General features: G+C 40.5%; 1 protein-coding gene across 4 annotated transcripts in view; it reads right to left on the bottom strand.

The window, feature by feature from the left end:
• TENT4A (terminal nucleotidyltransferase 4A) overlaps nt 1-21257 on the bottom strand; it is a 59325-nt gene extending 38068 nt beyond the window's left edge. For 2 of the 4 annotated variants that reach the window (XM_064705540.1, XM_064705538.1), the window contains exons 1-7: nt 20097-21257; nt 6467-6590; nt 4955-5001; nt 3892-4012; nt 2284-2391; nt 1449-1577; nt 172-385 (exon numbers count right to left, since the gene is read on the bottom strand). In XM_064705540.1, coding sequence (XP_064561610.1) covers nt 172-385; nt 1449-1577; nt 2284-2391; nt 3892-4012; nt 4955-5001; nt 6467-6590; nt 20097-20914 — 1561 coding nt within the window. In that variant the 5' untranslated portion in view covers nt 20915-21257. The remainder of the gene's footprint in view (nt 1-171; nt 386-1448; nt 1578-2283; nt 2392-3891; nt 4013-4954; nt 5002-6466; nt 6591-20096) is intronic. The other 2 variants (XM_064705539.1, XM_064705536.1) reach the window with 1 other exon arrangement.
• Between the last annotated feature and the right edge of the window lie 136 nt (nt 21258-21393).

Below are 21393 nucleotides of genomic sequence, written 5' to 3' on the forward strand. Positions count from 1 at the left end.
GAATCTTGTGAGACCTCAGGCCCACATCCCTCAGCCCTCCTACCTGACTGTACCTCTACAACAGCAACAGCCTCTTCCCAGTGCAGCTTCTGAACGCATCTGACAGACTAATGCAAGCTGAGAGCACAAGCTGAGCCAGAGCTCTGCAATACTGCAAGTGTACAGTCTTACCAGGCAGAAGAGGATCTTCAATACATAGCATGGATGGTCTGTATCCATTAGTCATGACTTTCATGATTTCTTCTTTGGCAATATAGGCACCTCCATTTTTTATTCTAATACCAGTTTTCAAGTAGTTAAAATTCCTTCCATAGAGTTCAAAAAATTCTATTAGAAGCATTCCAAGGTTTTCATCAGCTCTTCTGGCATCAATTCTTGGATGTAGCTGTAACACAAACCAGTTTTTGCATATAAAAAATTAGTAGTTTTCAGACCATAACACAGGGCAACAAAAAGCTCATTTAAACAGCTGAGTATTTCTTCACCTAAGTTTCAACTGAATAATTCACTCCTTATGTACTTAAATCACTCTCATAAAACCTAGAGGGGGCAGCACTTCAGCAGTATCTGAAAGCCAAAGAATTCTTTCATCTTTCCTCATGTAGCTTTTTGAGGATTAGGGAATTATTTTCCCTAAGTCTAAAACAAGAAATAAGTACTGCATACTAAATTATAGCCTAGTTAGTAACAAAGTAGTACCCAATTTTCCACAGCAAATCCATGCCTCAATGCTGTCAGAAAGTGGGGGGCAATCTAGTTTCCCCAACTGAAATACAAGTCTGTGTCTCTACTTATTATATTTGGTACACAAAATCTATAGTAATATTGCAGTCAACACCACCAGCAGCAGAATATGTAAGTTTTCCATTACCACAGCTGCTGAGAGATGCTAAGCCCTCATCATACCTGTAGGAGGCTCACTGTCACAAAAATGTATTAAGAGAAGTTGTAACTTGTTTCTAACATTGTAACTTGTGACTATTTCATCACTCAAGTACAACATCTGCCAGAATTAAGCGTGTCAAAACCTAACCAACATGTAAGAAAAAAAAAATAACCTGACTGTTGGATTTCATCATTTTAATAAACACTGAAATCAACTACTCTGCACATTCAGTATCAGCAGTCTGGGAAGCAAAAGACAAAAATATATCCTGCAGATTTATGAAGCACCATTAAGATGATTCAGGTATAGGCCCTGGTGCAGAGAGCAATGCACAGCCTTGATGCCTTTCACAAGGCAACTGCTGCTGTTCCAGCTCTCACAGGATGGATCCTGGATGTCTGAGAGGTAGTCCACAGGATCTTTCAAGAGTCAAACACTCAGAGCCATAACAGTAATGCTGCACTGTGCAAGGGGCATCTGAAGAAACAGTACAATAAAAGGGCACAGGTACAGAACCCAAAATATTTTGAAGAACATGGAAACAAATAAGGAACAGACTTACCTGCAGGAAACTAATTGCCATTAAAATTAGGCTGTAAGAGCTAATTCCACCAGTAAAAACTTCATTCAAATCCCTCTGAAGGAGGAACTGTTTTAATACTAAAATCAAGTAAGGTAGCAAAGAATATTTCTGCAAAGGAAAACAAGTTTTATCAATGACAGTGTCAACATTCCAAAACAAACAAAGAAGTACACAATCTCAGCAAAGATTCATCTAATACAAAAATATTTCCAGTGGTGTGCTATACTGTGTTTCCACAGGAAGAACTGAAACTTGCTTTTTTTAAGCTAGAAACAGATGAATAGACTTCAACTCTTATTTGATCAAAGACCTTATGTACTAAATTTATTTCCCACCTAAACAGTAAGATTTTTATATCCTTCTTTGAATGCCAATATCATTTACTATAGCCAAAGCTTTCACTCTAAATAGTACTTTTACTACAGAGAATAAAAGGAAACTTTTAAGTGTGCAGCTACACAAGAATTGGTTTTTGACAGTTTAGCAGGGCAGTATTCATTATGCAGCATCACTTAAATTCAAGGTAAGCAAAACTTGAAAAGAGACTTGCTTCAGAAGCAAAGTTTAGTGCCTCTCTGTACATCTAGACATGATCACAGAAGTTCTTTCACAGTGTACAGGTTTATTCAAACACCTAGCACTCAAAGGGAACACTGAATGGACACCAACAGATAATAAATTAAAATATCCATGTTTAATTAGTATTAATGAAAATAGTCTTCAGCAACAAATTGTCAAGCCATACCAAAAAAGGTTAGCTAAGCATCTAGCACATCCTTGGTAAGTAGCATAACACTCAATACATGGCTGATACCTTCATGTATTCCTTGATAAATCGAGCTGCCTTCACACCAGTTTCTACATTAAAACTGATGTCAACTTTCACTTCTGTCTCCTGGTCAGTGAGTTTTATTATTGGTACCTGAAAAGATTAAGACAAGAATGTGAGGACCCAGGAATACAGCACTGGTGCTGTTCCTTAGCTTACTCAAGACACATGGATATTAGCAGTCCAAACGATTGCAACTATCAAATCTGTGTGAGAAGTAACAATCCTAATCTGACTGACCATTGAATGCTTTCTAGGAAGGTGATTAATGTACATCTGGTATTCTACCACAGCCATTAGCTATCTGCCTTCATAGCTGCAATAGCAGTGCTTCATATGACAACTTAATTTACTTAATGACTCATTCCAATTAATAGGAGATCTTGTAATCTCATAACCTGTGGGAACTGCATTCCTCTGACCCAGTATTGCACCATTCACTTGCTGAACTGACAGGAAACCAGCCTAGTAGAAAGTAATGCCTGTTGGTTTATCAAGATGAACTGGTTCAATGCAGAGTCAAATGAAATCCAGAAGAAATAAAGCAAAGCCATTGTAGTAATATGGCAGGAATAAATTAATATAAAATGACTGAATATGTAGCTTAGTTTCACACCTCCACTGGAAGGCAGTGCCCTACAAAATCATCTTAAAATCATAACCTAAACTTCAGCTGAAAAGATTTATTTTAAATTGAACTCTTCATATTTTTAATCTGAAATGAAAAATAAAAAAGAGCAGAAGTATAGCATCATTTTATACCAGTATCAGAAGAAAAAAAAATAAGAAGGAACAGTACAATTGTGATTTTCCTAGTGCCATTTTCCATCATTAACTGGTAATACAGATTCTGAAAAATCCCAATAGTTCTCAGGTAAACCAAAGACTACCAATGCTACTGTTATGTACTGCTACTCTAATGAAAGCCACAGGAATATTATGAACCTAAAAGAGGAAGACTGTTTTAGAGACAACAAAACAGAAGCTTGCTAACAGAAGTTTGGAATACTCACCTTAGTCCCCTGAAGAAAACATCACTTGCCCAGTAACATAAAATTCTCATGCATTAAGTTTTTAACTTATTCAGCATGATTCAGGCTTACAAAAAAGATGCAGGAGATAACACACATCAGTCTCACAAATGACATGAAGCTCTCAAATAGTGTATTTTGGACAGGAAAACCCAATGTTAGGTTTGGAACACTTCACTATACCATCAGAAACAAGACAACCTGAAAAACGTGTTGAAAGCTAGACAGCTCTAGTTACTGGCTTAACAAATTCCCCTCAAAGGTCAGTGGAAAAACATTATGCAAATAGTTAACTTATTTTACTGGATATTTTGCAAATACTAACTTTCAGATATTTATTGACAACCTAAGTATAAAGTACGGCCTTCAGCAAACAGTACAGAGAGTTACCGACGGCCATACAAAAGACTCCATGCTATTGCTAAGCATATACAGATTCTACTGAAACTTGCAGAGAGTTTAAGACAATATAATTTGCTCCAGGAATTAAAATACTATTTATCACCAACATCTGAAGGGGTCTGAAGGTTTTTCAGTTCAGTATTCCACAGCTATTACTTACCGTAGCTTTGTCAAGTACTTTAATGGAATATGGCTCAGCCACACTGTGTTTTCTCAGTGCTTGCTCCAACAGCTGTAAAGGGGGTCGCTCCCATTTCCCAAAAACAACTAGATCAATATCACTAGACAAAAAGAACACAGCATGAAATCCAGTAAATCTAAAGCACAATATACTGCCAAAAACTATGGTAAGACTGGCATTCTACATATTACAAGTACCATGATGATTACAAGTACCAAATGACCACACATGGTGACCATTTTGCACTTTGCAATATAGGTTACCAATAAGCTTCTTCTAGGAGCATTAAGCAAGAGAGTCCATGGTATTTTAGGACCCAAAGCAGTATTCTAGTTTTTTGCTTCCATTACTCTAATGAGTTTTTCTCCAAGTTCCTTTCCCTTTTGCCTTTCATGCTCCCTCCCCTCTGACTTAAACAGACCAATTCCATACATCATCTGTCTACTCATGCTGATGGGCATTTTAATAATCTAAAGAATTTTATCAGTGATTAGTATTCACAGAAACGAAATTTCCAGTGCTTTCCTTCTGAAAATGTAATTCATATAAAGACAACCTCATCTTCAAGGCAGAGCTACACAGGTTTCCACATCGAACTGAACCATTAAGTGATACAAAACACCAAATTAAGTAAGACGTTTCCTCTCCAAAAAGATGGGAATGCAGCGCTGTGATGGTTCTTTTGACTTTACACAGTAACTCTGTGATAAGTGACACATTCTTAGTAATTTATCTTACTTAACAAAACAATCTTTACAAGGGAAATGCCAAACATTCAGTTTCACTGTCTGTTAAAAAAAAAAAGCCAAAGACTAACCCCAGACACAAGGAAGAAAAGGAAATTCACCAAAGGGTCAACAAGCAGAGCGGAGCAGTAAAATAACACACCAAATACAAATCTTGACGTTCAAAAGCTCTTCCCTGTGTCACATGAAATTCAAAAGTTTTACTGAAAGTTTGACACATTTGCACGTTCCATTCTAAACTCCTCTTTGAAATCTACCATTTCTCAGAAAGAAGACAAGAGTAAACTATTACTTACCTAGTTGGAAGATAAAGCCCTGTACTAAAGCTGCCAAATATCTGGACCTGAAAAAACACAGCAAGAAAACATCTTGCAATTATGAATGCTCACTTCCTTTTACTTTCACAAAACTTCATACTTTTCTCCAGTTTTTAAGGACATAGTCAGTAAAAAAGTTACTTTACTATATACTCTCTGTACAAGCACACTTTTTCTTAGAGATGTCACTTTAGACGAAAAAATTTGGCTTCTTTACCATGAAATAACTACCAATCCTACTTACAAGGAATAAATTTAGGCAAGTTCTTTGCATTACTTATTTCCAGTTTGACAGACATACAAGCTTTTATCCATTTCCTTCCCTTCTGCTCCTTCCTCTCCTTACAGGACAGCTTTACTGAAACAGTTTAAGGGAATTTTTTTCCAAATGTTTCTGTTTAAAAACCAGCAAGTACATCTAAACATATTATTCAGATAAATATGAATACTACAGATTTTACTGTCAAGAACAACTATGAAGTAACAGCAGGTGTTTTTGTGTGGAAAAGCAGGCACAATGAAGATACATCCACAGACCACATCAAATACTTTCAGTGAGCTTCCCATCTAAAGAACTGAGATGTCCTTCCCTCTCTGATACAGAAGAGCCCAATGCACAAGCTCACTTAGTTTTTGGCCAGGCAACACAGGCCCTTTTCTGTGTTTATATCAATTTCCACAAGGTACAAAAATCTCACTATGAAGGGAAAACATGGATGAGGATGAAGCAGATCAGCTTCACAGTTTTTTTAGCTCAGTGCTGCAGCCTGAGCCCTTCACTGTCTGCCATGGAAGGCTACGAAATCATTGTGGTCTGAAACATATTTCTGGTGTCTAATGACAATGCTACAATCTGGCAATCACAAAGGTGATGCTAGAAATACAATTTAGAATACATTCTTTTTGAATAAGCAGACTTCTTAATTGGGTAACAAAGTGTTTGAAATTACACCAGTTTACATGGCAACGTATCTCAAGGAGTGCAATTTTCCCACTACAGTGGGGCTAAAGGAATTCCTTGAATGTCAAATTCATGAAGAGTACAAAAAAAAAAAATCTGCATTTAATTGCTCTTTCATAAAATATTTTGATTTAAAAATATCCACACATTCAGGACTCCTTGCAGAAATGGATACATAGGTAGTCAGTCTCACTTTATTATTCAAAATTAAATTATACAGAGATAAATTATTTAATAAGCATTTTTTTTAAGAAAGACATTACTAAAAGCATCACATTCCCAGCTCTCAAAATGAAAAAACATTCAGTAGAATTCATTAACCCAAAATCCAGGTTTGAAATTTCCCAACTTTTTAAAATAAATTTCAAATAAATTTCCAAATATTGCAAGAACTGTGATATTAAGTCAATTGCCTTAAACTTGAAGAGTTACCTGTTAATTCCTAAAAGAAAGAAAGATAACAGCAAGATTAAGTGAACCAAGCTCTACAATTTACTAGAGAAGCAAATCACAACTGAAGCTACACTCACATCAGCGGTAGGCCAGAGATCTTTGATGACTGTTTCTATCCTTTTCACCACTTCTCTTCTCATAGCTGCTTCTTCAGGACGAGGGGACATGAAGTCATAGAAGTCAATGATTTCTTCATGAAGTCTAATGGAGAAAACAAGATCAGTTAAAGTGACAATTGGAACTATTTAACTACTACCATAAATTTTACAATAAACAGACCATAGGCTTTATTTAATATCATCCTTTAACCAAAGAGCTCAGAACACTAACTCTAGTAGACATTTACTAAATTTCTTTCTGGCTCAGCAGTGAAGGCTAAATTAAATTCCTGATCCTTAATGATTCCTTTCTTTAGAAAACAAAGCTGAGCCTTAAAAACTACATAATGATGCAAATGTGAAGCAGCACAAGATCAACCAAAGTCTCCAAGCAGGTTTATTCTTCCAGCAGTTCTTACTTCTGTGTATGTAGCAGTTTACACAGACTGCAAACAGGCCACTGGCAATGGTGAGATTTTGTAGAGGACAATAAAAAGGACATTTGAGAATTTCTTGATGTTAAAACATACACTTTGACACTCAGGCCCTTCATCAGCCATTCATTCATATAGAAAGCGACCTTCCAACTGAACTCAAAGTGAGAAATGTTAAATATATTCTCAAGTGTAAAGTATTTTTATACCAATGTTACATGAGGAGTCCTGACACTGGAACCTTATACACCTATTAAGCCCTTTTGTTTCACATCTACCAGCCCTATAGAACTCTTGCTGCCAAATTTGAGTATTCAGGTGAATGTCATGCTTGCCTTCAATGGAAAAGCATCAAGCCATGCCAAACAAAAATGCAAATAACTACCACTGTGACATTTTTCCAAAACATCTTTTTTGATGTTGACATATTTCTAAGATTTCTGTCTAACTCACAAAATGTATCTAGTCAACATCGTAGTGAAATCCAAATGCTGTCCTAAACCCAAAAATTAATCTATAGTTTATATACTTAGCCTTCCAAAAGCAAAATTTAATACCTCTCTAGTAGAACTCAACTCTTTATCTGAGACTTTTGCAATTCATTTTACTCAGTAACTCTCCTGCTAGCAGGTAGTTTCCAAGAGACCACATGCCTAATTTTTAAGTGTCAGTATTCCTTCCCATACACAAAGAGATTTTTGCAGCAAAGCTCAAAGATACTTCCAAAAAGCATAATTATTTTGAATTACTGTTTGCCCTTTCTCTTCCTTAAACTGAGCTTGGACCCACAACTGAACATTTAACTACACAACAGATTTAACTAACATTTCAATTTGCTCATGAATCCACTTGATTCCAAAATTTTAGAGCAAGACAGGAAATATAAACTAACATGCTCTTATTTTGTTCTGTTTATAGAAAGTATGCTTTTTTCCTACCTTTCCAAGACAAAAAGACCAATGAATAAAATACTTGAATACACCTAACAGCAATGGGGACAGCCTAAAGACTTCCTATTCTTCTGCCTCTAATAATCTGCAGTAGGCAGATAGAGGGTGAAAGCAAGAAAAGGCAAGAAAAGCAAAGGGCCAGCCATCCTTCCAAGCCTCCAGTAATTTCATCTGGCATACATTCAGGGTGAATCTCAACCTGATACCTATTAGCTCAAAGAACTTAATTCCATAGATTTTTCCAGGTCTTTTAGTCCATTTCTGCTTTGTTATTTGTGCCATTCAATGAGAATTTAAGTATGCATCAGAATCAAGAGTGCTTTATTTTGAACTACTGCCTGGTAATGATTTTATCTGATATTTTTCCCTGGGGCAAAAAAAAAAAAAATGTTACTGGCAGTTCACCAAAACACAAGACTTCTCAGGCTCTCAATCCATTTATCTCTATCCACCAGTAGTTTTCCAAGCTATTAATCCTCACAGGTTTTTGTCTCCTTCGACAAGAGGAAGCCCAAAGTTTGATCACTGCTAACCTCCTTAGGCTTGTTTTCCATTTGCACCACGTTTTCTGGCAGGTGGGCAGAAAGACACACAGAGTCAACACGTCATTCTGCCATTCAGTCCAGAACACACACCTGTTCTCATTCTGTTGTCCCTACACTTGGGAATATTGCTGCTTGAGGGTACCTGAGCACATAGCTGCTCTTTAAAAGAAACCATAATGAAGGAGTTTCAAAGTGTTTTCTGAACAAAACTATCAACATAGAGCCCACTCACTGTGTGCATTCAGCCTGAATTATTTTTCTTCAGTCATGATTCTATATTTACTAGAATTTAATTTTAACAGCAATTTTATAATCTAAAGAACAATGAACTCCAACAGTGTCTGTCTGCAGTCAGCTCTAGCTTTCTATTATCCTTTCTATCCTTTTCTCACTCGTTTCTTCCCTCCAGGTATTTATGAACATATCGAGCAACAGTCTTGACTACTTCTATTTGTAACTTCCCCTTATTATAAAGTAAATAATTTATTCTTTCCTTTGGTTATTTCAAAGAGCTAACCAAGCAAACCTGTAAATGTTTGGTTTTTACAAAGTCTTCAAAAAGAATCTTAAATATGCTTCTGAAAAAAAAAAATCCAGAAGTTATGTTATCAAACAGAACACAGGAATATGGATTAACAATAAATCCTTCAAGAAAATGAGACCTGTGAGACACAATCACCTTAATCAAAACATGTACTAGATCCTTTCTTTATGTGTGGTCATGCAAGAAGTTCTGGGTTTTTATGGTATCAGCCCTATCCAACCATTCCAGGAGATCTAGACATTTCTGGGGAAAAAATGCATTTACAGTAGCCATCCTGTACTAGGGAAAAGAATGAAAGGGAAACCATTTCCATCACAACCTCTACCACACACAGCACAGCCTTTCAAAAGCAGCCCCAGTGCATCAGTGGGCTGAGGAAAACAGCCAACCCACAATTACTCTCAACTTTGATGCCCCACTGAGCCTCTCTTCCAATGATTAACACAGTCACAGTTGTTAATCCCGTTATGAAAGACTCAGAAGAGTATCACTCATCACTAGTCTACGTGTCCTTCCCTCATCTGCTCTTGAATATCAAGTCAGGTTCATATTTTCTACTTCACACTGGCAAGGCAGTACTTAGTTTAATGCTCAATTTGCACAGGACAACAGCACAGGTATAGATATCAAAGCTCATTTAGAGTTCAAGCCACACTCATGGCTAATTCCCCTGAACTTCTCTGGCACATACCACAAGACATGGGTGTATAACCAGTCTTATTCTGCTGACTCGATTTAAACTCTTACTGAAATTTGAAATTGCAGTTGCCTGGAGTCAAAGCTTTCTTAAGTCTCTGAAGTCCTTCTCTGACAGAAAGCAATTAGTTCACTTAGTTCTTACTACATGGTCTGTGTTCCCCCTGGTGCCCTTTCACGTCTCTGAGCCCTACTGACTCTGGCAAGTTTCTTGCTTTTGATGTGCAAGACTTCCAGGTCTTAATGCATGTGGCAAACCAGTTCTTAACCCTCTGACTTAAAAGGGTTTTGCTTGCTCTTTCCAGTTTTCCTTAATTCAACAGTTTCTAAAAGATCATCCTCTTGGTCTATGTCCTTCTGGATAGGAATCAATGCTATACTCACAGTCAGCATAAGGCAGTACTGTGGCATTTTATCTCCTGGTTTACACCTGAAGAAGCTTCTCAAAACAGAGATGCTTTTCTAAAACTTAATGTTACAGGAGTTTGCATTTTGTAAACATCTTAGCTCAGACAAAGTTATTGGAACACTGTCACAAAAAAACCTCCAACTCTCATGTATATAAAACAAGATCCTGTACGCTGTTCAGGACTAATCCCAGTATAAGTTCTCACTAGCTGAAGGAATAATGCAGTGTCTGAAAAAAACAGATAACCATGGAACAGTCAGCCGGCCAATACAGGGATAGTTTTTACTAAAGTATTTTGTCCACATACCCTCTATGATTTTCATAAGCACTTTTTAAGTGAGGACTGTGACATTATTTTAACCATCAGGGACACAATTTCCATCTGCAGCACATAAGGTACATGCAGACACAAGTAACATCCTAACTCCTCTTTTTTCATGGAACTTCCCTTAACATATATACAAGTCAGTCTTCCCAATTTCCTTCAGGCTTCTTAAAGAATCTGGATTCCCAACAGCATCACAGCACCTAGCAATCTCCTGTAACATTTTAAGATGCCCATTGTATTACCTCATTAGCAAATGTAGGCCTTTTAATCAACTTTTTCACAACACAGCTTTACTGTATTTATAGAAATACTGGGAAAGAAACTTGTTGGTAAGCTATAACTGTACTCTTACTTAATATAAGACGGGAAAGATTAGAACACAGGAATGAAAAAGAGAGGCTACTTGTACTTGCTAGATTATTCAGGTTGCTAATTTTAACAGCCTGGAGGAACCTACCATTTACTGATGTTATTACTGCTAAGCACAGCAAGCATCTGCTTCTTACAGGCTGAACTACTGTAACAAAATTAACATCTTCTGTTTATCAAAAAATTATCCCTTCTACTGTTTAAGGAAAGGCAGCCACTCTTCTAGCCCCTAGGTTAAAATAACACTCAGGTGACATTCTCAGACTTTTGCAATGGTTTTCCTCAAAGACAGGTTTCTGTGAAAGGAGATCATCCATTTTACTCATTTACTGCAAACATATACATAAGATTGACTTATTACTTCAAGGACTAACTTCAGTGCAGTGAAACAAAATTCTCAAACATCATAAAGAAACTAGAAGGTAAACTAAAACCTACAGAGATTTTATTCCCTCAAGTAAGCATCTGGTTCCTTTTTCAACATGATTACACTACTAAGCACATTAATTTATTCTAAAGGAACAGTACAACATGATTGCATCTTTTATGTGGAACAATTAACACTTTTTAAAAACATAATCTTTACTGAGTATTTTTCTAGCTGAAGGCTAACACATCATCCAAGTATCCTTATCAAAGGAAATAACAGATGCCACAGTTAAAGCATGGGGGTTTAATACTAGGGATGTGCAGAAAATGGAGGTAAGGAAATGGGGAGGTTTAAAAAGAATCTCTGTTGAAATAAAGATTACAAGTCATAGAATATATTCCTTCAATAAAGCAGGAATTCCAAAACATGCATGACTTCACTGTCTCAAGACTAAATGATGACATGCACGTCAGTCACTGCACATATTTTGGAAATCTGTTGAACTGTACCTTCACCTATGACTAGGGCAAAGCACAATTGCATTATCATGGAAATGCAGGTGAAATCTCACACTACCACAATGAAATGCATTCAATAGTTGAAATCAGTCAATCAGTCTTACAGTCTAAAACTACAGAATACGGTTCAGTGAAACAAAGGAGGAGATACATAACAAGATTATATATATATATATACACACACACACATAGAGAGTGAGTGTGTGAAAGCAAGGATGCATTCTGAGACAGACTTCTCCCAGTATGATCTAAGATTAAGACATCTGCAAAAGGGGCTAAAATACAGGTATGACCAAGAAGAGATGAACTACAATCCCACTCAACACCCATCAGATGTTGATGGCCTTCACCTTTGTGTACTAGTCCTCCTCAACAGCAGTAAGGCTCAGGCAGCACTACTACTACTACTCCTGTTCTAAGCTTACAGATGAGAGAAAGTATGAAAACACAGTGCTACATTCACAGACCATACTGCTGCACCAAATCAGTCTCATATCACTACATCATTCAGACAGCAATTATCTTTGTCACAGTAATTGAATGGAAGGCAGCAAACTACTATGACTGGCAGAATAAAAAAAAAAAAAATCCCAACTATAGAGTACTTATGAATCTGAGCTCTGAAATGTTTTACAGACAGGTAAATACCAAACTCAAGAATTGAGCTTGCTCTGCTAGTTACTAAGGAGAGATAGGAAGAAAAAAGTAACCACAGAACAAATATACTGTACATTTTCCACAAGAGATCATATTGCTCTTATTTCCTCTCTAAGCTTTCTCTTTGCCCCAGAGTCATGCAAGTCAAAACACATCCTAACCTCAGACCAGGTTTCTTGCCAATTTGATTTTACCTCTTAAAAACACCTTGACAGTTGATGCATCCAAGAAACTAAGTTTGTTGGATTGATTTATACTGCATATGTCCAGACCTAAGTAACAATTTGTCTGCATTTTGAAGAAAATCGGAAACTAAAGCATTTTTGGAAACTATATCAATCCAATAAAACTCAACCTTATTAATGGCTGGATGGGCTCTGAAAAATCTGCATCATAAAAAAAATTACAAATATGCATATGTACATCTCCAATTCAATACATGGCAATGTAGATCTGCTACATAAGCTTCTGAAGTGCATTACTCCTGACTTGGACTGATGGACCTCCCTACAGCACCAAGAAAACATCACAATCATTTTGTTGCACCAGTGAAGGAGAATGCCATATATTAAACCTTGGGACTGAATCAGCAAGCTTGCTATGCCAATAAATAGAACCACTAAACCCTGAAATTCCTGTCTTAATACCATTCTTTTCCAAATGCTCAAAGATAGCAAGCAATTAACATCCCAGACAAGTCAGACTGCAACAGCAGAAACATATTAGTGATGAGAAACTAATTTAGCCCATGTAGATCAGGTATTCATTACATCAGGTTAGCCACTGAAGCACTAAAGAGAAGCAACTCTTGACGTAATTCTGAGCAGCAGACTCAACTCAAAATGCACCCATCAAAGCACTACTGACAACAAACCCTTCACATTCAAAGTCAGCATCTCTGCAAGGCAGAAAAAGCTAGAAAAGTCCTTTCTGGATTTAAGTACTGCTGCAGTTTGCCATATAACAGAGGAAGCTCCTTCAAAATCATAACCAAAAGAACAATGTGTTTCAGTCTTCTAAAGATATCACACTGCTTGTTTAGTGTGCATCACTAATCAGATTTTAGTGGAAAAAAAGAGCTTTTACTTTTTGTCATAGGATTCCATCAGAAGATGTCTTCAGAAATCCTGAAGTCATGTACAAAGCAGGAAAAGAGGATTGGAAGATTAAGGATATCAACAACGATTATGAGGAACAACTTAACAAGATGCAGAGCTATGACTAAGAAAGGCTAAACTAGTTCAAGAGCCCAAAAACCTGCTTCTGTTAAGTGAATTAAGTTATCAGTACAGAGAAATTTAAGGGATCCAAATGTATGATATATAGAGAAGTTCGTGGTTAATTTTTTTTAATTCCTCAGAGACTTCCCTGATCCACAACTATGAAGAAAGAACTTGTCCCAAACTTTTTAACAGAAAATACTTTGCAGCAAAACCTATTCCTGATAATTCAGCATTCACTAAGTCACACACACTCAATACTGCATTTGTACCAGAACAATAAGTAATCTGTCTTTTTTAATTTAAAAGGATTAGCTTTGACATTCAAAATAGTCAAAGTAGCCTAAAGCAGAATCAATGCAATAAATATCTATGACTATATCAAGATGCTAATATAACCATCATGAATGGAAGCAGTGTCTTAAAAAAAACCTTCAGAGCTACTTGGAAGAATCAGAGAACCACACAGGAAAATCTATCCATTTTTTTGGATTTCCAAATGGCATTTCCAAAGGTCCCAGGCATCCTTATGCAGGCTGATGAAGAAATTAAGCTGACATGGGATGAGGGGAAAGACCCTTCATATAGATAAAGAAATGTTTTAACCAGGAAACAAGCAACTGGAACTCTTAGTTTCCAGATTAAAGGAAGATCACAGGTGAAGCCTCCAAGCACAAAAACATCAGACAAGTCCCATGTTAGTAATAAGGAGACAGAGTACAAGATAGAACAAGATAGCCCAAGACGCAGGAAAACTGTAACACTATCACACACAGGTATGGTTCATATGAGTCCCAAAGATAAAGCAGGGACTGAAAAGCATACAGCAGAGATAAACATCTAGAGGCAGAAAACAGTTTCAATACAAGAAATAATTTAACAGACTAGAAAACAAACAACTGTCAGGTGACTCAACCTCCCCCCTCCTCCTTTTTCAAGTCCCCTGCAAAAAGCACTCATGGTCTGCCTCTGTAATGCACAGACCTGCAACTGGCAGGCACTACAACCCTAGTGACAGCCTCAGGATAAAAAAAATAAAAATCATTACATAATGCATAGCTTTACTGAGGAACATCTTCCCACAGGTCATTGCTAATCCCAGATCATAAAAGATCAAGGCAAGACACATTCATACATAAAATCTACAATAAGCATAACAATGCATTGCCTATAACCCAGGTAGTCCAAGAACCACTAATAATCTAAAGCTGGGAGATGCTTCCAGAAAATATCACCACAAGCTCATGTATATATATTCCTTCCCAATATTTGGCATTGGCCTCTAAGGGTCTCACCCAGTACAGCTGTTGATGCTCTTAGCGCCAGCTGTCTCTACTGCCAAAGCCTAACAACCACAAAAACACCATGAAGCTGATGCCAGGATTAAACTGCTCCAACATGTCCCATTCTCCTTTACACACAGATGTGAGCACCTGTCATACAAGGCCTTCTCATGTTTTACTAGTGTAGCTCAGCCTTTCTGACCTCTAGCACCTCTGGTGACTCTGGAGCCTACTGTTGCCAGAACATTCCTTTCATTCCACTCCCCACAGCAGCAGCCTCTAACTCTGCACTAGGTACCCACTTTGCATGGAAATTTTGTGCTTTACCAAGGCAACTTCCTTGACCACAGGAAAAAAGATGTTCTGTTCTGGACAATTCATCCAGCAGCTACCCTGCAACTTCCCTTCATACCAAGCCTCAGGCACGAAAACAATCTATTTAACTACATCCTGATGCTCTCTCCAGAAATTTACTAGGACTAACAGGCAACTACTTCCACACTTCTCCTTGCATGCACTCCAGCATATACTGCCTACTTCTACCCTGACCCAATAATCAAGCAAAACAAGAACTGAGTGTAACATGCCAGCATGACCTGCCTCCTACATCAACACTTCCACTACAGGTGTCCACCTAGCACCACAGGCAGCAGACACCAAGGACTGCACAGCAGTGTGGTGAAGTACAGCCCACTGTGCTGATTCTTTACTAGAAGGTGTTGGTTGGAGCAAGACAGCACTGTTAAGCGAGGGAGAAGTTAAGAATAACCACCCTTGGGAGGCCCCTAAAGTGCTGGACAAGTGCTGGACATCTCACTCCAGACAGCAAAGGCTTCAGAGCATTTCCAAAGTCTACATTCTTTCAGCTCAAAATACAAGAAAATAAAATTTGCAGAAGGGGCTGACAGTGTGGCATGCCCACACATTAATTTGTACCTGACAGCTCTGACAGGAGGATAATAAGAAGAAAGGGTTGACAAACATGCAACCACAGCTATGCACAGTCCTGAATGCAATGGATTTTGAACAGTGCACTGCACTAAACTGAAATTAAATTTATCTTAGTTCAAGTTCTGAAATATATCAAAAAATGCAAAATGCAAAAAAAACCCCTGTAAGACTGGAATTAGAAACACTGCATACAGGTGAAGAAATAAATAATAAATTATCTGATACAAGCTTAGCATAGAGGCACATCACCATATCTCTAGACATCACTTTTTGTGCACAGTATCGTTCAGCTGCAAACTGGTGCACACTGAAACAAGCCTTCTGTAGCAGCACTGCCATAAGCTTACCTTGCTTATGAGACCTCTCCCCAAGTACCTGCTGTAGTCATTAGGGAATGCTGCCCTGAATCCTCCTTCAGCATCAGGAAACGTGGAGGTCTCGGTGCTCTTGTACTCTATGGCAGAACTTGTCATTATCGAGAGAGAGTTAAAGACAACAGCTACACAGGGGGAAAATGAATGCAGGAGGTCATCAGACACTGTGCAGCACCAATTAGCCCAGGAAGAACACCATTCCAATGTATCATAACAGCTCTGGTACCCAAACTAATCCTCAACAAGCCAGTTCTGCTGTTTCTGCACAGCACTGTAATGTGCCAAGCAGATACGCCAGGTACTTCAGCACTCATCTCATTCAACATCTACAATCAGACTGAACACTTAGTTGAAAGTATTAAGCAGTACAGACCCATATCATTAAAATGCTTTAATTTTTTACTTTGTTAAGTTCATATTAAGAAATAAAATAATTAAATCTGATGTAATTTTATACTATTCACAAGCTATTAGCTGCATCTTCAGAGAAAGCACTCCATTAGCTGTGCATCCAAACAAAAACAGAAGAAGCCTTAGCAAAAACTATAGAATAGCTTGATGCCCTCTTTTGAAGTAATATCTGAGCACTTCTAAACTCTCTGGATGCCTTAATTACTCGGATATATTTAAGATACTGACTTTACAGAAACAGGAGGTATTTGCTGAGCAAAGAATGCACACCCTAAGAGGCTAGATGTAGTTTTACACAAGAGGATACTTTACAGTACCAAGAAATAACATGCACTTCTGAACACCAGTCACAACAGCTTGAATTAGCCTCATAATATGAAAGGATACTTCTCTGCCTTGCATCTGAAACCAATCATTTTGTCATCTAAACTAAACTAAACCCAGCCACATAGGAATTTACACTGCTGCTATATTAATCACTCTGTTGAAGCACTGGAATAAATATGGCTTCAATCTCCTCACTCCTTACCTTCCAAAATTCTGTTTTGGACGACATGGGACAATCTAGGGCATCCAAAAGAACAGCTATAGGATGAAACCTAATCAAACATAGCTTTTCACACTTGTGCTTTACGGGAAAAATTTCCTTTGCAAAGACTGTCATGCTGCTATCAAAGTGGTAAAAGCATGAGGCCACTGGAAAAAATGAATTATGCACATAAAACAGAGGAAAACACAGCTTTCATACAGTATTCCTAAACATCACCACACCTACCATCACAAAGCCACTGACCACGAGCAGTGTGAATAAAATAATGACCTGCAGTGCCACAGGCCATCCTCAGCTCTGAATGAGAAAGCAGGAGAGCACAGTACTGCTCCAAAGCACACAATTCATCAGAAGTAGGACTGCAGCCTGGGAGAGGGCTAGCAGAGATTGCCCTGCTTACTCTGTTACCAGAAGACAATACAGTAACACTGTGAGCCACTGCGTATCACTCGGAAATTTCACATGTTGTAGAAAAGCACTGTTTTAGGAACAGGATTCACAGCAGAATCTTGTCTTGCTCCACCACTCAGGTACAGGGTAAGCATAAGAGCACCTATGATCAAGTCCTTCCTCCTCTAATCAATGCCCAAACCAGACTGAAGCTGAAGATTTTCAGGACCACATTTTTTCAACAGTTGCATATAGCAGGATGGCAACACTGAAGATGCTCTGTCAACAGATGACGAGTTACCAAAGAGATACTTCAGGACCCGGCTGACAGTTCCAGGGAACAGCAGGCAACTAAAGGAACATAAGGGATCCACAAGAAACTCCTGCAGGGATCCCATCCCAGCCTTTTCAGTGCATTTTCACCGAATTGCCAAATAACACACTAGCCAGGCTTCAGGAGAAAGTTAAGCTCACCACTAAACAGGAATTACCACAGAAGATAGATACCTAAATCCGTCCATGAAAATATTCTTATTTCAATCATGCAAGCGCTTCATAAAAAACTGCTAACACTAAAGAGGAAATTGTATAAGAATATAGACTTGTTCAAGATTCACCTTGGGTAACAGAACTCAAATTTAAAGCAGAAACTGCTTGTCATATTTAGGTCTATGGTTTCAAGATTCATGCTCTCCTTCAGCACTAGTTAGTTCCCTACGACTTTACGGAATGCTCTGGAAGTACAGGATCACACATGCTGCAGTTACTGGTATTACTGGTATCCCACTGCCAGAATCAGGTCCCACTTTTGTAACAGAGATCCTTGACAGAAGATCAGGAAACACCGCTTCCACTTTCAAAGATATTTAGCAAAAACCTTGTCATTAACACATCAGCAAAACAACTACCTACATTACAGAACTGAACAGCACAACTGAATCTCAGCTAAACCATTTCCTTGTGTTTGGATTCTCTAGAAACTCATACTTGAAGAGTGGCATTGCCACTATTACACAAAAGGTGAAAGAAAACATGACAGAAGATTAAAAATATAATTTATGTGAATGGCATAGGTGCTGCTGCCTAACAGCTACAGGACAGAACTTGCAACACTTGGATTTAATTCACAGGTTTGCCATTTGCCATAGACCTGCTGGATGAACTCAGGCTGCTCCTTCCTCCACCTGCCTGGAGACCTGCCTCACTTACACTGAGATCACTTAAATTAAAAAGTTACCACATCTCTATAAAAACAAAAAATAAAACTTCACACTATTTTAAAGATACTATTGGAACTTGAGACATACAAACATCTTAGTATAGGATTCAAAGCTCCTAGTAAAAGACACCTCTTGAAGATTCACATTCTAGCTTTCTGTAAGAAATTTGAATTTTTAGTGTCAGTCCGGAATGAAAAAGCAGTAGTTACAAGTCTTGTCCTCCCCCTCTTGAGGTTATGGTTTGCAAAAATATAACTTTAAAAATGTATTTAAATACTTCTTTATAACTTTTAACACACTCAGCACCTGACTACTACACAAAAGAAAAAAGGAAGCCACTGTCCTTAAGTTAAATCTCTCACTTAAAAACCTCCAGCTCATACCCTGTTATCTTTAGCTATTTCCCCTCTACAAATATAAAATGCCTTTATTCCACAGGCATCCAAGGGTCTTGATGTTAGGATGTTCCAAGAAACTATTTTTGAAGTGACATCAGAAATCTGCTACAGTCAGTCAACGCAGCTAACACTTTTTCCAAGAATAAAATAACCTTTAGAAAGTAACATTTCCCCTTGATTGAATGAAATTTGACAAGTAAAATACAGCAGTCTCATCGAGCATACCAGACAGGCTTTGTTCAATTTTAGTCCCTTCTCTATGCCAATCAGATCAAACTGAACACTCGGCCTTACTAACTACTCATTCATACGAGAAAGGTACGGCTTACCAGATAGGGTAAGCTTCATAAAAATGTTCTCTTCAAAAAGAGAAAGATCTCTGTACAGCTATTGGCTGATTCAATTTATCCTAGAGCTAAAACACACTTGAGAGAAACGTTCTAAGACTACACTGACTTTCAGGTCTATCTGACAGAACTCAGCACCTCCCTTTCATGTGATGTTGCTAACACTCCCCAAGCTAACCAGCTTTCTGCAGCCTAAGGAGAGGCATTTAAAAATTAACACAAAGGTTTTGAGTCCCTCTGAACGGAAGCCTTCCACTTTCCCCTTACAATCTGAATTGAGACCTGGCAGCTCTGACAAGCATCCTGCACACATCCTTGCTTTAATTATTGTAGGTGACCTCTGATAAATGGCCTGACAACTTCACCTCTCAATCTATTCCAAAGTAAGGCCTAACCCTTTGCATCTACGCGTTCTCTCGCACTGCATGAATCGCTGTTTCGGCCAAGAACCACCCAGCCGGCACAGACCAAGGTGATTTACAAAAGGGCACGGGTTTGCGCCCCGCCATCCCCTGTCGTCGGCCTCCCTGCCGCGGCCGGCTCCAGAGGAGTTCGTGTGATCCCACCCCACCTCCCCCCCTCCCGGAGGGGCCGCAGGAAGGAGGCGGCCGAGGCCCCGCTTCCCTCTGGGGCCCGGCTGCTCACCCCTGCACGCCCGGGCTGTATTTCCTGGTCTTCCAGGGGGTGCCGGGGCTCTGCAGCGCTGGCTGAGGCGGCTGCCGCTGCTGGTGGGGGGAGTTGTTGACGGCGACGCCGCGGCTGCCGGAGAGCAGGTAATTCATGCCATAGGTGCTGGCTTTATTCTCCCGTTTCCTGCGGCCCGGGTGGTACTGGTGCTGCTGGGGAGACGCCGGGGGCGGGTGCGGGCTGCGCGCCGGGTGCGGCGGCTGGTGGTGCCCATTCACAGCGTTCACTTTGTTCTCGTGGAAGTTAAAAAACTCGCCGGGTCCAGCCCCGCTGCCCAGCAGCCCGGGAGGAGCCACCGCCACCGCCCGGGGGCCGCCGGAGGAAGAGGAGGAGCCGCCGCCTCCGCCACCGCTGCACGATCCCGAGGAGGAGAAGCCGGGGCTCTCGGTGCCGGACTCCACCGACGAGCAGGAGGACGAGGAAGACACGGAAGGCGACTTCTGCAGCCGCCGCCCTCCCTCGCCGCCGCCGTTCACCGCCGCGGGGCCGCCGGGGACAGCGGGCACCAGTCCGGTCAGCAGGGCCGGCGGGGAAGGCGAAGGCGACGGCGGCGAGGAAGAGGAGCAGCAGGCGCCGGGCGCCCCGAGCCGCACGCAGCCGTGCCCGCGGGGCGGAGAGGCGGCAGAGTCCAGCGCCGGGGAGTTGAGGCAGAGGTAGTGCGGGAAGCTGGCGCCGCCCCGGCCCCCCACGCCCTGCGAGGTCTCCCAGATCTGCATCCACAGCGCATTCGCGGGTCCTTTCTGCTCGGGCTGGATCCAGGCCACGCGGGGATCCATCCACGCCCGCCCGCCGCCGCCGTCCCTCACTGCCCGGCCAGAGCTCCGCGCCGCCGCCCGCTCACCGCCCGCTCCGTCGCTCGCTCGCTCGGCCCGGCAGCGGCGCTAGGAGCGGCCCGGCAGCAGCGGCATGTGTCGCGGGGAGGAGGAAGCAAGCGAGGGCGGCAGGGCGGCCGGAGGCAGAGCCGGGCGAGGCGAGCGCGGCTCGGGAGGAAGCGAAGGCGGCGCAAACTGTACCCGGCGCTGCCCGGAGCGCTCCGCTCGCCGTTCCAATGTGGCGTGTCCCCCTCGCCAGGGCCAGAACCGGCACTGCGCATGTCCCGCAGATTTTAAACCTTCACCGGAGACGGCCGCCCTGGCAACCGCACATGCGCGGGAAGCGGGAGGGAGACGGGAGCTGGGAATGCTCCCCCGCCCCGCGCGCGCGCGCCCGCCCGCGCCGGCGCGGAGCGCGCGGCCGTGCCTCAGCCCCGGCGGGC

This window comes from Zonotrichia leucophrys, chromosome 2, assembly GCF_028769735.1.
Source record: "Zonotrichia leucophrys gambelii isolate GWCS_2022_RI chromosome 2, RI_Zleu_2.0, whole genome shotgun sequence".
NCBI classification, from domain to species: domain Eukaryota; kingdom Metazoa; phylum Chordata; class Aves; order Passeriformes; family Passerellidae; genus Zonotrichia; species Zonotrichia leucophrys.